At 61.2% G+C, this 13,805-nt stretch overlaps 1 protein-coding gene across 1 annotated transcript; it reads left to right on the top strand.

Annotated features, from left to right (window-relative positions):
• The first annotated feature begins 6 nt into the window (after positions 1-6).
• RNPEPL1 (arginyl aminopeptidase (aminopeptidase B)-like 1) lies at positions 7-9,553 on the top strand. Its single transcript, XM_008583716.1, has 11 exons — positions 7-160; positions 3,418-3,558; positions 4,184-4,335; positions 4,684-4,800; positions 5,057-5,292; positions 5,461-5,574; positions 5,965-6,077; positions 6,419-6,527; positions 7,337-7,567; positions 7,648-7,790; positions 8,444-9,553. The coding sequence occupies exons 3-11, from the start codon at positions 4,208-4,210 to the stop codon at positions 8,729-8,731; spliced, it is 1,479 nt and encodes a 492-aa protein (XP_008581938.1). The 5' UTR covers positions 7-160; positions 3,418-3,558; positions 4,184-4,207; the 3' UTR covers positions 8,732-9,553.
• Positions 9,554-13,805: the final 4,252 nt, after the last annotated feature.

Below are 13,805 nucleotides of genomic sequence, written 5' to 3'. Positions count from 1 at the left end.
CGAGGCGCCCGGCGCCGAGCGCGCCTGCTGCCCGCTGGCCTTCAGGGTGGATCCGTTCACCGACTACGGCTCTTCGCTCACCGTCACGCTGCCGCCCGAGCTGCAGGCGCACCAGCCCTTCCAGGTCATCCTGCGCTACACCTCCACCGACGCCCCCGCCGTGAGTCCGGGTGGGCGGGGACAGCCCGGCCCCTGACGGTAGTCCAGGCGCCCTCCCGACTCCTAGCTGCTGCTCGCGAGCCCTTGGGAGCCCTGGGTACAGCCCCGGGTCCTGGCCCGGTAGGCAGAGGGCACGGGGACAGCGCGTCACCTCCCACTCAGGTGTCCTGTCCCTGCCTGGGGACAAGAGCAGCTTCTGACGGGCACCTGCCGAGCCATACGAGTGCTAGAGCCTGGCATAGAGGAGTGGGCCGGGTTGTCAGATGCCAGAGGGCCTGTTCTCTGGAGGTGGAATGAGGGACAGGCAGATCCAGTGGCGGCAGAGAGGGCCGTGCAGGCTCCCTCCTGTGCTGCTTTGGACTCCCTTGGCCAGGACTGGTGGGGAGCTGAGGCAGATGGGCTCCACACCCCAAAACACAGACACACAGGAAGGGCTTTGAACACGGGGTACGCACCATCCTAGATGCCCTGCCAGAAAGGCCAGTGGCCCGGGTCAGGCACCATGGCTTGAGCCCCCGACACACACGCCACCACCTCTGCTGCTGGTGGGGCTTGCAGGATGGAGCAGGCTTTTCAGTCCCACAACATGATGCTCACGCCAGTCTCCGGGTAGCATGGACAACACACACGCGACAGCCAACATACATACACAACACGCACACGGCTCTGGAGGCCCTGGGAGGTTCCATCTGTCACTGCCTGTGGCACACAAATTGACAGGGTAGTAGTGTAGAGGCGCCAGGTGGGGTGCCCCTGCGTGACATCTGGACAGGAAGAGCACAGACCAGATGCACACCTGTGGGCTTCCTGCACATTTCCCAGGAGCCCTGAGCACGGCCTGCCACCTCACCCTCTTCCTGGAACCCTGTGGGTGTGCTGGCCGCTGGCCTGCCGGGCTTAGCTCTTAATGCCTGCTGTGGTACTCTGGGGCTCTGACAGGTGGCAGGTGTGTCCCGCCATGATGGGTGAGAACTAGGAACGTGTTCCTTCCTGGCCTTGACCTGTGAACCTGGAGCCTGTGTGTCTGCTGCACACAAGACCATGGCCAGCAGAGTGGTGGGACCAGGGCCCTCACAAGCCACAGAACCTGGGGAGCAAGGTGGCCATTGTCCCTGGGCTTCCCAAGCTTGTTCAGTGGCCTTTGGGTGCTCCGGTCAGGGAGAGGCACTGTGGCCCCCACAGACTGACTGGTTCCAAGGTTGGCTGGGACAAAGAGCCTGGCCCAGGCTGCAAGCTGGCCCCTTGCAGAAGGCAGAGCATTTGGCCTCTAACTGTGGGTGCCCCCCAGGACATGTGAGTACTGTGGGCTCAGAGCCTTCACGTGGAGACCCCTTCTTTTCCTGGCCGCCCCAGGGACTTGGCCCAAATCCGCCTGTCCCTGCTCCAGATGGAGATGTGGCAGGAGATCTCTGGGCTCCCTCGGAGGCCCTGCCAGCAGACCCAGACCTCCAGAGGCAGTTTGTGGGTGCTGAAGAATCAGGTCCCATGCCCCCTGTGCTCCATTCCTGCACCCCACCCCACCCCGAGCAGCTTTTTTTCTGCCCTGCAGTGTGGAGTCCCTAGGCCCGTTCCTTCTCCGCCAGTCCATCAGCCACTGTGTCCCGGGTGCCTAAGATGGGCTGGCAGAAAGGGAATGGGGCAGGGCCCAGCCTGTCGGGGGAGGTCTGCCCCAGCCCCTTGCTCCACTGGTCTCTGGGGAGACAGCCATCCCACCAAAGCTGAGGGGAGGACGTGTGGGCGGGGGAGAGGAGGTGCAGCAGTGGAGCAGGTGCAGGAGGGGACGGTGGGGGCAAAGGGCAGTTGGGGGACCAAGGGGGCCTGTCCTCCTGGTGTGGGCCGAGGACGACCTGCAGCAAGATCCACTGCAGGAAGTCTCCTTGATACAGATTCCTGGGTCCTGACCTGTGGAGCCCAGAGTTCTGGGGCAGCCCCTGGGCTCAGCAGGAAAGGAAGACAGCCCTGTGGGTGTGCTGCAGTGAGGGGACAGGGACAGGGCAGCCAAGGGAAAGTTTTGAAGAGGTCCACAAGTGCTGGCAGGGGCCTGGCTGGGTCTGCAGGTGAGGTAACCCCTCTTGAGTCTAGGGTCTGCAGGAAGGCAGCGCTACTGGGTCTGGGATCCGCAGTCCCCACAGTGGCTGTCAGCTGTGGATTCCGGGCTTATCCACCTTTGGAGGAGTGTCAGGGGCGTGTTTTCCATTTGTGGTCCTGGGAGGACCCATGTGTACTGGTCACTGAAGTGGACAAGGAATAGGGAGGGTGAGGGTTAGCTGCAGGGCAGGTTCAGGACCATAGTGACGTGGCTGCAGTTGGGAAAGAGTCCCCCTCCCATAGTCTGAGCTGACCCTGTTGGAGAGACCAGACGCTTGGTGAGAGATGAGACCGGGGAGGCAGGAGGACACAGAGGGACAGGGGTCTCAGCATCCGGGAGCAAGAAAAGTCTCAACTCACCTGCCAGCATCGGTACGTGTGAGAAGTTGGCCAAGTGGGGACCTGGGCCCTGAAGGCGGCAGGTGGGCGGGCACCGGCCCTCAGGGAGCACGCACATTCCTCAGTGCTCCACCGCAGCCCCTGGACACCACCGCCAGCGGCCCTCCCCATGGCCACAGTCGTCCTCCCCATGGCCACAGCGGTCCTCTTGGAGCTTCGTGCCTGGCCTCCATTCGCTTCCCACCGTCTCCTGGCCTAGAGCCTGTCCCTCATGTGGTCCTCCTGGTGAGGCTGCCTGTCCAGGGTTGGCCCTGGGCTCAGGCTTGCTTGCTCCCTGCCAGCGTGGGTGAGCGTCATGAAGCTCTGGTTTTCCCATTTCCACGTCCCTGGCTCCTTTTCCCAGCCAAGATCAGATTGGCTGCCAGCCTGTGGGAATTGGGATTTGAGGTGTTCTGACTGTGCCTCAGTTTCCATTTGGAAGCCTGGATAATACCATGCTGAGCTTTTTCCTTTTTTTGTCCTGGCATGGGCTGGGAGATTCCCTGGGCTGGTTCCCCAATGCCTGGGTCCTGCCTGGAGCAGGGGCTGGCTGTGGTGATGTAGCACAGGCCACGCTCTGGGTCAGCTGCCCTCGATGTCCCTGCCTGGGGGAGGGACTGAGGGCACCAGGTGGGCAAGTGAAGGCCACAGGCGTGGCTGCTCACCCTGAATGAGCCCAGTGAGACCATCGGTGTTGGGCCGCAGAGCCTCGCTGCCCTGCTGCCACCCTCGAGGCTCCAGGCCTAGAGCCGTGAGCTGGTGACTGTCTGCTGACCCAGCTCCTGCCCGCAGATCTGGTGGCTGGACCCAGAGCTGACCTACGGCAATGCCAAGCCCTTCGTCTTCACCCAGGGCCACTCCGTGTGCAACCGCTCCTTCTTCCCGTGCTTTGACACACCCGCCGTGAAGTGCACCTACTCAGCCGTTGTCAAGGTCAGGGTCCACTGGCCTCCCTCCCTGTCCCTGGGCCAACCTGGCGCACCCTCCACCTGCTCCGGGTGCTACCTGGAGACTGAGCCCACCAGCCTGGGCAGGCAGAGCTGCGCATGCCCACTCCTCTCCTCACTGCTGCCCGACTGTCCTGGAAGGAGCCCACCCTCCCCATGGGACCGGGGCTGCCACAGATGGCCTGACTGGGTCGGGGTGCTTTACCCAGGATGAGGCCCCAGTGGAGATATAGGGGCCCCTGACAAGGGGGCTCCAGACGGAGTTGCTGGATCTCTGGTGGGGACCGAGGGTTGCTGGGCTCAAGCTTTGCAGCCCCTCCCCCTCCGACTGCAGAAGATTTGCAGGCTGGGAGCGTGGGGATGCAGCGGAGCATGGAGGCTCTTTGCTGCGATGAGAGGTTCTCCTGCAGCGATACGGTTCCCTGACCCAGGTCGTGAGGCTCCCTGATGGGGGGTGTGGGGTTCCCTATCAGATGTGGATGTGGGGCTTCCTACACGGATACAGGGCTTACTGACAAGGGCATGGGGTGCCGCATCAAAGCTGCAGTTCCCGGCCCTGGATGCGGGTGCCTGATGGGGGGCGCCTGGTCCTCAGTCCAGCCTCCTCGCAGGCCCCATCAGGGGTGCAGGTGCTGATGAGCGCCACCCAGAGTGCGTACGTGGAGGAGGAGGGCGTCTACCGCTTCCACATGGAGCACCCTGTGCCCGCCTACCTCGTGGCCCTTGTGGCCGGAGATCTCAAGCCGGCAGACATCGGGCCCAGGTAGACCCAGGGCCACCCTGCCAGGCCGTCCTCACCCCACTTGCCCTCAGATGGCCCTGCCCAGCGCCCTGACCCAGTCCCTGTCCTCACTGCCACGACCACACCGTAGCCTGGCACACCCTCTCGCCCTCGTGGGTTCCTTCAACCCAGAGACAAAATGGGCCAAGGGGCGGGTTGCTCAGAAGCAACCCGCCCCTGCCGGGGAAGGGCCAGCGAGGCGGGGTGGCGTGCTGTGGGCTGGGCAGCCGGCCAGGTGGGGTGAGGTGTGGGCGTTATTGGAGCTCCCAAGGCAGAGGAGGGCCTGGTGGGGCCGGCCGGCCTCCGCTCACCCTGTCCAACCTGTGCCAGGAGCCGCGTGTGGGCTGAGCCATGCCTCCTGCCCACGGCCACCAGCAAGCTGTCGGGCGTGGTGGAGCAGTGGCTGAGCGCGGCTGAGCAGCTGTACGGGCCATACCTGTGGGGCAGGTATGTCCTGGAGTGCTGGGTGTCCCTCGGGAGCCCAGCTGGCTGGAAGAGGGAATCAGAGGGCAAGTCCCGGCTGTCCAGAGGAGCAAACGGGACCTAGAGGGGGAGCCCCCTGTCCCCGCATCCGCTGGGGGGGGAAGGGAAGCTCCCTGCAGGGGCTGGGCTGCTCCCCCAGGTGGAGGGTGAGGTGTGGGCGTGCTGGGACAGGAGCCGAGCCCCTCGGCCGGCCTCTCACCGCCCGTCCGCCGGCGCACAGGTACGACATCGTCTTCCTGCCCCCGTCCTTCCCCATCGTGGCCATGGAGAACCCCTGCCTCACTTTCATCATCTGCTCCATCCTGGAGAGCGACGAGTTCCTGGTCATCGACGTCATCCATGAGGTGGCCCACAGCTGGTTCGGCAACGCCGTCACCAATGCCACGTGGGAGGAGATGTGGCTGAGCGAGGGCCTGGCCACCTACGCCCAGCGCCGCATCACCACGGAGACCTACGGTACTGCCATGGCCAGCGGCCTCCGGGCTGTGGTTGCCCTCTGTGCCTGCCTGGCCTTCCCCTCGGGCCAGTTCTGCAGTGCAGGGAGCAGCCAGGGTGGCACCGTGGCACCTGCTGCACGTGCTCAGCCTCCACCCACCTGTCCCCTGCCTCCCTGACCCCGTCCAGGTGCTGCCTTCACCTGTCTGGAGACAGCCTTCCGCCTGGATGCCCTGCACAGGCAGATGAAACTTCTTGGAGAGGACAGTCCAGTCAGTAAGCTGCAGGTCAAGCTGGAGCCAGGTACCCTCACTCCCTGGGACCCCTGTGGATGTCACCTCAGGGCCTCCTTGCCTGCCCTTCCCTTGCTCTGGATGGAGCTGCTCTGTCCCCCACTGTGGCTGGATCCCCACCATGCCCACTGGTGCTCCTAGCCAAAGGCAGGCCTCCCCATGCTGCTGCCCCCAGGGGCTCTGGTACAGGTCATGTGGCATGTGGGCCCTCAGTCTCCCTCGAGGCCCCCAGGCAGGTCAGGCTTGTCACTGCACTCCAGGGTGTCAGCACGCCTCTGGACATGGGAGGGACAGTGCCCCTCGGCCCCTCCTGCTCCTTGGCACCTGACCACCGCCCCTTCCCCATCCCATGAGCCATAGGCGGGTCCATCCCAGCCCACACATGGCGTTCCCCTTGCAGGAGTGAATCCCAGCCACCTAATGAACCTGTTCACCTATGAGAAGGGCTACTGTTTTGTGTACTACCTGTCCCAGCTCTGCGGAGACCCCCAGCGCTTTGATGACTTTCTCCGAGTGAGCAGTCCCCTCCCCAACATGGTTTCTGTCACCTCCTACCTCAAGCCCCTCCCCAGCTCACTGCCCTTCTCTCCAGGTGGTGGGGTCAGTGGGCACCTGGGACCTGTCCTGCTGGTGCGCCACCTCTTCCCTCTCCTGCCTCCAGTTTTGGCCACTCAGCAGGGCCTGTGGGACGGGGTGGCTGCCTCCTCTGTGCCCACCTGCCCCCTGCCTTCGTGCCGGCCCTGTGCCAGGCATGCCCCACGGTGCACACCCCCAAATGCTGTGCAGGCCCCGGCTCCTGTGGCGGCCGCGGCACACAGCCCTCTGGCCTGCTGAGGCCTTGCCCTGCCACACAGGCCTACGTGGAGAAGTACAAGTTCACCAGCGTGGTAGCCCAGGACCTACTGGACTCCTTCCTGAGCTTCTTCCCCGAGCTAAAGGAGCAGAGTGTGGACTGCCGGGCAGGTGAGGCTGTCCCCGCCCCGCTACGGGCCCAGGAAATGGAGGGGTGGGGGTGGCGAGCAGCCTCTGCTGCCCGAGGTGCCGGCTCTGCCTGGAGGAAAGCCCCAGCGGCTCAGCGTCCTGGCTGGGACACCAGGAGAGCAGACTGGAAGGTGTGCTTCCCAGCCTGACGGGGCCCAGGGGCCTTCCCGGAGGAGGTGGCACTTAGGCTAAGCAGACTGAGTTAGGCAGTTGCAGGAAGGGTACCTGGGGCAGGGGCGGAGGAAGTGTCCTGCAGCTGGCTGAGTCCACTTAGCTCTGGTTGTGTGACTCACATGAGCGCATCCCTGAGGGTCTGAGGGTTTAGGGTTCAAGGAAGGGACTGGAAGAGTCTGACGTCTAGAGAATGGCTTGAATTTGCTGGAGGGCAGTGAGGTGTGGCTGGCAGTGCTGGGCATGATGACCCTAAGTTTCCAAAGGCACAGTAAGTGGACCAAGGGTTTTGGGAACAGGATGGCCAGAGCCTTCTCCCACAGCTGCCTGGCGCTACCACTTTAAAGCAAGAGCATCATCTCGTGAGCGCTGAGGTTGGGTTTAAAGCGCTTGATTGCCCAGGACAGGCATGGTGGGGGATCCTTCAGTCACCAAACCGAGCACTTCTGGCCTCCCCATGCCCCTTCACAGAAGCGCCTCCGGTGGCTTTACATGGCAGGCGCTAGCTGGAGCTGACCCTGGCCTCCCTGATCTGCCCATGCTCCTGGGGGGTCCTAGGCAGGCTTCTTGGGTGTCCCCTTCCCAGCCCAGTGGGGACCCAGGATTGCTCCTCCTCACAGGGCTGGAGTTTGAGCGCTGGCTCAATGCCACGGGCCCACCACTGGCCGAGCCGGACCTGTCTCAGGGATCCAGCCTGACCCGGCCTGTGGAGGCCCTTTTCCAACTGTGGACTGCGGAGCCCCTGGACCAGGCAGCCGCCTCGGCCAGTGTCATCGACATCTCCAAGTGGAGGACCTTCCAGACGGCGCTCTTCCTGGACCGGCTCCTGGATGGGTCCCCGCTGCCCCAGGGTGCGTCCTGCAGCTGATGGGGGTGGTCCAGGGGAGGGGATGAGCGCCAGCATGGCCCTGACCTGCCCACCACCCCGCAGAGGTGGTGATGAGCCTGTCCAAGTGCTACTCCTCCCTGCTGGACTCCATGAACGCCGAGATCCGCATCCGCTGGCTGCAGATCGTGGTCCGCAACGACTACTATCCTGACCTCCACAGGGTCCGGCGCTTCCTGGAGAGCCAGGTGCGGCCACCAGCCTGGGATCCTGGCCTGAGGGGTGGCCTTGCCTTGGAGGCCAGGGACATCCCCATCTCTACCGACAGCATCCTAGTCTCTCCAGTCTGACCACTCAGGGCAGGCCAGGCACATTCTGGAAAATGGGGTGGAAAAGACTTGAGGTCTGGGTTGGGAAGCAGGGGCACAATCCAGGTCAGAAGGGCACAGGGTCAAGGTCAAGAAGGGGCATGATCCAGGTCAGAAGGGCATAGGGTTAGCCCTTGGGCCCTTGGAGAGGACGTGGAGGGGACGAGCTGGAGCAGGAGTCTGGGGGTCTCCACCCACGTCAGCCATGAGCCTGTCAGGCCCTGGGCCTGCAGACATTCTTCTTCCAGGTCTAGGCCCAGGGGGCATCTGAGCTCCTCAGACAGAGGCTGGGGTCCCGGGCCTATGGGCTCTGGCTTCCCTGTAGCTGTCCGTGGCTCATCCTGCCTTAGCTCCCCGGAGACGGGGCCTCCATACATGTCCTGTGCTGGCAGGGCAGGGGTGGGAAGCTCATGGTGGGGCTTGCAGCCAGGTGAGTCCGGGCAGACCCAGGATAGGAGGGCTGCCCAGCTGGGCTGGCTGGGCAGGTTGGCCCTGGGAGCCTGCCCTGGTGACCAAGTGCCCCCGCCTCCCAGATGTCGCGCATGTATACCATCCCGCTGTATGAGGACCTCTGCACCGGTGCCCTCAAGTCCTTTGCGCTGGAGGTCTTCTACCAGACGCAGGGCCGGCTGCACCCCAACCTGCGCAGGACCATCCAGCAGATCCTGTCCCAGGGCCTGGGCCCCAGCGCAGAGCCCAGCACAGAGCGAGCTGGTGATGGAGCAGATGCAGACACAGACTCTGACTCACCGGCTCTGCTGCTTGGGGATGAGGCCCCCAGCAGTACCATTTCACTCAGGGACGTCAACGTGTCCGCCTAGCCCTGTTGGTGGGCTGACCCTCGACCTCCCAGACACCACGATTGTGCCTTCTGTGGTCCGGGCCTGCCATGACTGCACCTTGGCTGTGGCCACGAGCTCCACCCGGGCCCATGAGCCCTTTCCACGGGCTCTCTCAGGCAGGGGCATGGGGAGAGGGACCTCCTCGTGTCCAGCAGAGGCCCGTGGGCCTGGGCCCCCTCAGCTCTCTTGCACTGCAGGCCCTGGGGCCAGCCCGTACACACCACGCCTCCTGTCTCAACACTGACGGCTGTGCCTCGCCCTGGATGCCAGCACCTGCTGGATGCTGCCCCTGGGGGCAACAGTCCCAGCAGTCCCACGGCCACCACCACACCGTGCCTTATGTCTGCCAGGAGGCCCAGGCTGCAGTGTCCTTGGTGCATGCCTCCTTGCAGGGTTCTGAGCCGTCCCCTCCCACAGAGCCCTGCACCCCACCCCCGGGGTTGGCAGCCTCAGCCCCTGGCAGAGGGAAAAGGACACAGATATTCCTTTGTTGTGGAGCAGGGAACACAAAGAGGATGGGCAAATCTGGGGAGGGCCCCCCAGGCCCACAGAAAGCCTTAGCCCCTCAGGACATGGGGTCCCAGGATCCAGGAAGAGTGTGGGGACAGGATGGCCTGTCTCTTGTGGCTGCCTGGGGGGTGGGAAGTGCAGGTGCACAGCAGTGCCCCAGGAAAGGAAAGGAAGGTGGGGCCCGTGCTCCTTTAGGCCCACCTAAGGGAGGGCCTGGGGTCTCCAGCCTAGGGCTGCTACAATGGGGTATCATGGTGATTGTCCCATTAAACCTCCACTCTGCAAACCTGACCTCCTTGTCCTCTTGTCCTCTGCATCCGCCTGGCTGCCTGGGATGGGACTGGCCTGCTGGGGGCTCGGGGCCAAGAGATGATCAGGAGCTGTTCCCGAGCTGGTCCCAACCCCTCACATAGGCAGGCCCCTGATAGCAGGCGCCCGCTGCCCCACCTCAGCAGCGGGCTCCCCTTACCCTCCTCAGCTCCTGGGCCTGAGCACGGCCTCCTCTGGACCCCTCGCAGAGGCCACTTGTCACACCTTCACACTGGACCTTCTCCTCTGTGACTTTGGCCAAATCCCATCCTAAACTGGAGTCTGAAGAGGCACGGGTGGCAGGGAGGAGTTTGGTCTTGGGTGGCAGGTGGGGGTGGATGGGATAGATGTTCCCGTGACAAAGCGCAGTGTCCATTCTCACAGGGTGGTGGATGGCACCGCTCTTCCTGGTCGTCAAGGCCTTAGGCTGGGGCAGCACCACAGTCTCAGTGCCACACAGCACTCTGCAGAGTACCCTGCCTGGGCAACATGCTGTGACCCAGAAGAGACATATGTATCCTCCCAATCCATTGGCCACAGCCCCCTGCACACACAGTGACTAGGAAGTGGGGAGAGCTGGAGGTGGTGGCAAATGACCCTGACACCAGCCGCCTCATGTTGCATTCACCCTCCTTCCTGTTCAGGATGCACCACCCCCGCCTCCCCCGGGGAGTCAGCCCGAGTGCCCTCCAGTGGTGGCACTGAGCTCCAGTCCAGGGCTTGGGGTTTTCCCTACAAGTGAGGGCTCGCTTGCAGGCTCCACCCCGTGCAGAGACAGTCCGCCACCCCACACCCTACTCGGGACAGGGTGGGTAGACTGCATGAAGTTTGCAGAAGGGGAGCAAGGGGCGCAGGGCAGCCACTGCTCCAGGGTGAGCCGCAGCCCTCCCAGGCAGGCACGGCCGGGGACCCTGTTTGGGAGTGGGCACCCGATTCCGCTCAGTCGCGTTCCCTGGATACCCTGAACATGGCACATGCGAGAAGCAGCCCTCCTTAGATGCCGAAATGCTTCCCCAGCCTCTGCCCTGCTGAGGCTGTTTTCAAGTCTCAGGAGTCATCACAAACTGCAACTCCGGATTTTGTTTCTTTGGCACTTCAGCTCGCTCAGCAACTTCATGGTCTCCCGAGGTCCTGGCACCCACAGCGCCTCCTCTGGCTCCACTCGGCTGTGCGCCTATCCCTGCCACCCAGTCCCAGCTCTGCCTGACTGCAGACTGGGGGAAGCTGGAAGCGACACTCAGCAGTGATGATGGGGGGCAGGGGGACATATCCGTGCTGTGGTCCTCGCTGCAGGCCTGCCCAGCTCTGCGTTCAGCACACTGGGGTGGGCAGCAGTGCTCACCTGTCAACCCTGCAAGCCCCTGGCGCCTGCCTGCCTCCCTCTAGTTGACTCCTTCTCCCCCCAGCTTGCAAACGTGGAGTATTTTTCCAGCCCATCTCTTCTGCAGCACCCTGTCCAGTGCAGCCCAGGACCAGCGCAGTGCTGACGATATCTCCCAGCCTCCCCTGCTAGACCCACCAGCAGTTTTGCACACCCCCTGCCTCGTGCGTCAGCACAGCTGAACCTTACCACGTGTCTTGCCACTGTATACACAGTGTGCCAACATCCCACATTCCAGCAGGCTTTGACAGCCCCAGCCCGGCCCCCAGCCAGCATCCAATGTCACATATTCCATTACTGCTGCCCCTGTCCTTGCTCTTGGGCCAACTTCTGCACTCGATAGGCTGTTACACTCCAGCCACAAACCACTCTGTGACACCGTCATCCAAAGCAACGAAGCTCTGTTCCTCACTCACGCTGCACGTCCACCTCCGGCGGCGGGGGTGAGGGGCTTCCCTTCCATGTGGCTACTCGGGGACCATGCTCATGAAGGAGGAGACATCTCCAATGTTTCCAGGCACCTTGCCAGGGATAAATGACTGCTGTGGAAGGACTCATGCTGGTAGTGGGAGCTCTGGAGGGCCGTCACCACTTCCATTCACTGTCCTCCAACCACAGGGGCTGCAACCCCCCCACATGCATGGAAGTGGGGGTATTTAGCAAAGAGCACTACTAGCCACCAAAGAGCTAAGGCCAGAATGTTGGGAAATACCTGCATTTTCAGGACCGGGTAGGGACTAGCCAGGCAGATAGGAGGAGAGAGGTATCACTGGAGCCAAAGGGCAATGTTCAAAAAGGGGAAGGGACCCTGCTGAAAGAGACAGGCTTCCACAGAGACAGGCTGGAGAGCTAGTCTGAGGCAACAGTGTGAGGGGACATTACAGTGGATGTGGATGTAGTCCCCACGTTTCCTGGAGACTCTCCTGTCTTTAGGGTTCAGATAAGGTCTTCTGAGTCCCTCAGGCCATGTGCTGTGCAGTCCAGACTTGTCCCTGAGAGTGCTTCTACCCCATCCCCCAGTCTGAGTGTGACCTACTGCTGGTGCTTTTCTCTTAAGGCCAAATGCTTTGGACAGAACATTAGGGGACTTCAGGTACAAAGATACGGTACAGTTGAGAATCACCCGCCTGGGACGGCACCAACAGTACAAAAGACAACACATTGAACACACCAAACTTACACCTGAGGAAACAGAGTTAGCACGACAATCAGAAGAGGACTTCAGAACACATACAATTAAAATCTCAGATGTAAAGGGGAGATTGGAAATAAACCATAACACAGGAATAGGCACTTGTGAAACAAGAACAGGCAGTTATGAAAAACAACCAGCCAAGAATTTAAAAATTCTTGAAGGATTTTTAAAAGGAAATTATTAAAATAAAAATTTTTTAAAATGAATACTCAGTAGGATGGTCACAATGAAGAGCACATGGGCTGAAATATCAAGATAAAGAATGCTCTACGAGACAGCAAAGTGATCTTTAAAGGGGAAAGTATACAGGAAAAGTAGTAGAGTTTTCTTAAGACCTGGGGGTCATGGAGTGACAGATAAAGCTACGCAAAGTTCAGATCCATCAGGACATCCTCACTCTCAACGTGTCCTCTGTTCCATACTGTGAAGACCTTTCCATGGGCCCTTCACCCCACCAAGACCCCAGCCTCACTTCTTTAGCTATTTTCTCCTCCTCTCCTCTCCCCATCAGACCTGCCCACCCAGCCAACCTGAGCCACCGCAGGTAGCTACATGCTCAGGAGTCGCCCTACCCCAAGCCCCCACCAGTGTTTTCCCTCACAAACACTATTCTTTCACTAAGAGGAATCTTAGTTGCTAAGACTTCTTCCTCCAGTTCCCCCCACTCCAATAATCATCTGGTCACACATTGGGAGGGCAGAAGCCCAAAAGAAGGGTAACAACAGCTAAATGTAGGGTCTGGCAATAAAGTGACAACTCAGGGTGGGGCTTGGCAGGGACACGCCAGCTAAACGGGGAGCCTGGTAAGGGTGTCCACAGAGCCACTGGGTCCAGCCCGGGACCTGAGAGGGGCTTCTACTAGACACAGGGTAGAGTGCCACACACCACTACCGCCCACCCACCCACCCGGGCCCAGACGAACCGCTCCTTGTTCAAAGTGAATGAGCAGAGAGAAAAAACATCCCCCAGTATGAAGTGAATACAACACCCATGATACAGAAAACAGCCCACACCTGAAGCACGCTCACCTCAGAGCACTGAAGTCCACTGTGGAAATTATGCATATAACATCCATAATAAAACTTAAGAGCACATGATCATTTGGGGCCAACAGTTAGGGAAAAAAATCCTATAAGGAGCATGTTATTATTTTTATAATGGGGGGAAAAACAAAGCTTAATGTAAAATGCCATCACAGCAGACCCTGTAGCCGGTTGGCAAAGTGAGCCGAGGTGTGCCTGGCTGCGCAGCATGGCTGCTGCGCTCTACACAGCTGCTGCGGCCACCTGCAGCTGCGTGGCCCTCAGCTGCCAGCCTCCCTTGAAGCTCAGCTTCTTCATTCGTAAGATGGGACAGGAGCACCTCCCCTGGGACATGTGAAGACCACACAAGCTCAGCGTCTCAGCATGTTTTGAATGAGGTTTGACGCTTCGAACCCTCGGGGGCTGCCACAGTGAAATCCTCTTCACTCCCCTTAGAGAACTGACTGTGCGTTGCAGGAAAGACCGAGATAGTCCCTGTTCCAGCCCTGCCTGGGAAGATTCTTTCAGCGGAAACCATTAGGCTGGGAAAGGGAGAAACCCAAGTTTCCAGGATCCCACCCCTACTGTCCCCACCTGAGACAACTGCACAGAAGAGCAACCTATGCTTGTCACCAT

This window comes from Galeopterus variegatus, unplaced genomic scaffold (genome assembly GCF_000696425.1).
Source record: "Galeopterus variegatus unplaced genomic scaffold, G_variegatus-3.0.2 Scaffold3013, whole genome shotgun sequence".
Classification (NCBI taxonomy): Eukaryota; Metazoa; Chordata; class Mammalia; order Dermoptera; family Cynocephalidae; genus Galeopterus; species Galeopterus variegatus.
Note: the sequence above shows the minus strand (reverse complement) of the source record. Positions and strands in the feature narration are given on the sequence as shown.

What these genes read in the sequence shown, in the direction of transcription:
- RNPEPL1 (XM_008583716.1), top strand. Translation starts at nt 4,208, where the DNA reads ATGAGCGCCACCCAGAGTGCGTACGTGGAGGAGGAGGGCGTCTACCGC. An exon ending in CATCACCACGGAGACCTACG is followed by an intron (nt 5,293 to 5,460) that starts GTACTGCCATGG and finishes GACCCCGTCCAG; the next exon opens with GTGCTGCCTTCACCTGTCTG. An exon ending in GAGTGTGGACTGCCGGGCAG is followed by an intron (nt 6,528 to 7,336) that starts GTGAGGCTGTCC and finishes TCCTCCTCACAG; the next exon opens with GGCTGGAGTTTGAGCGCTGG.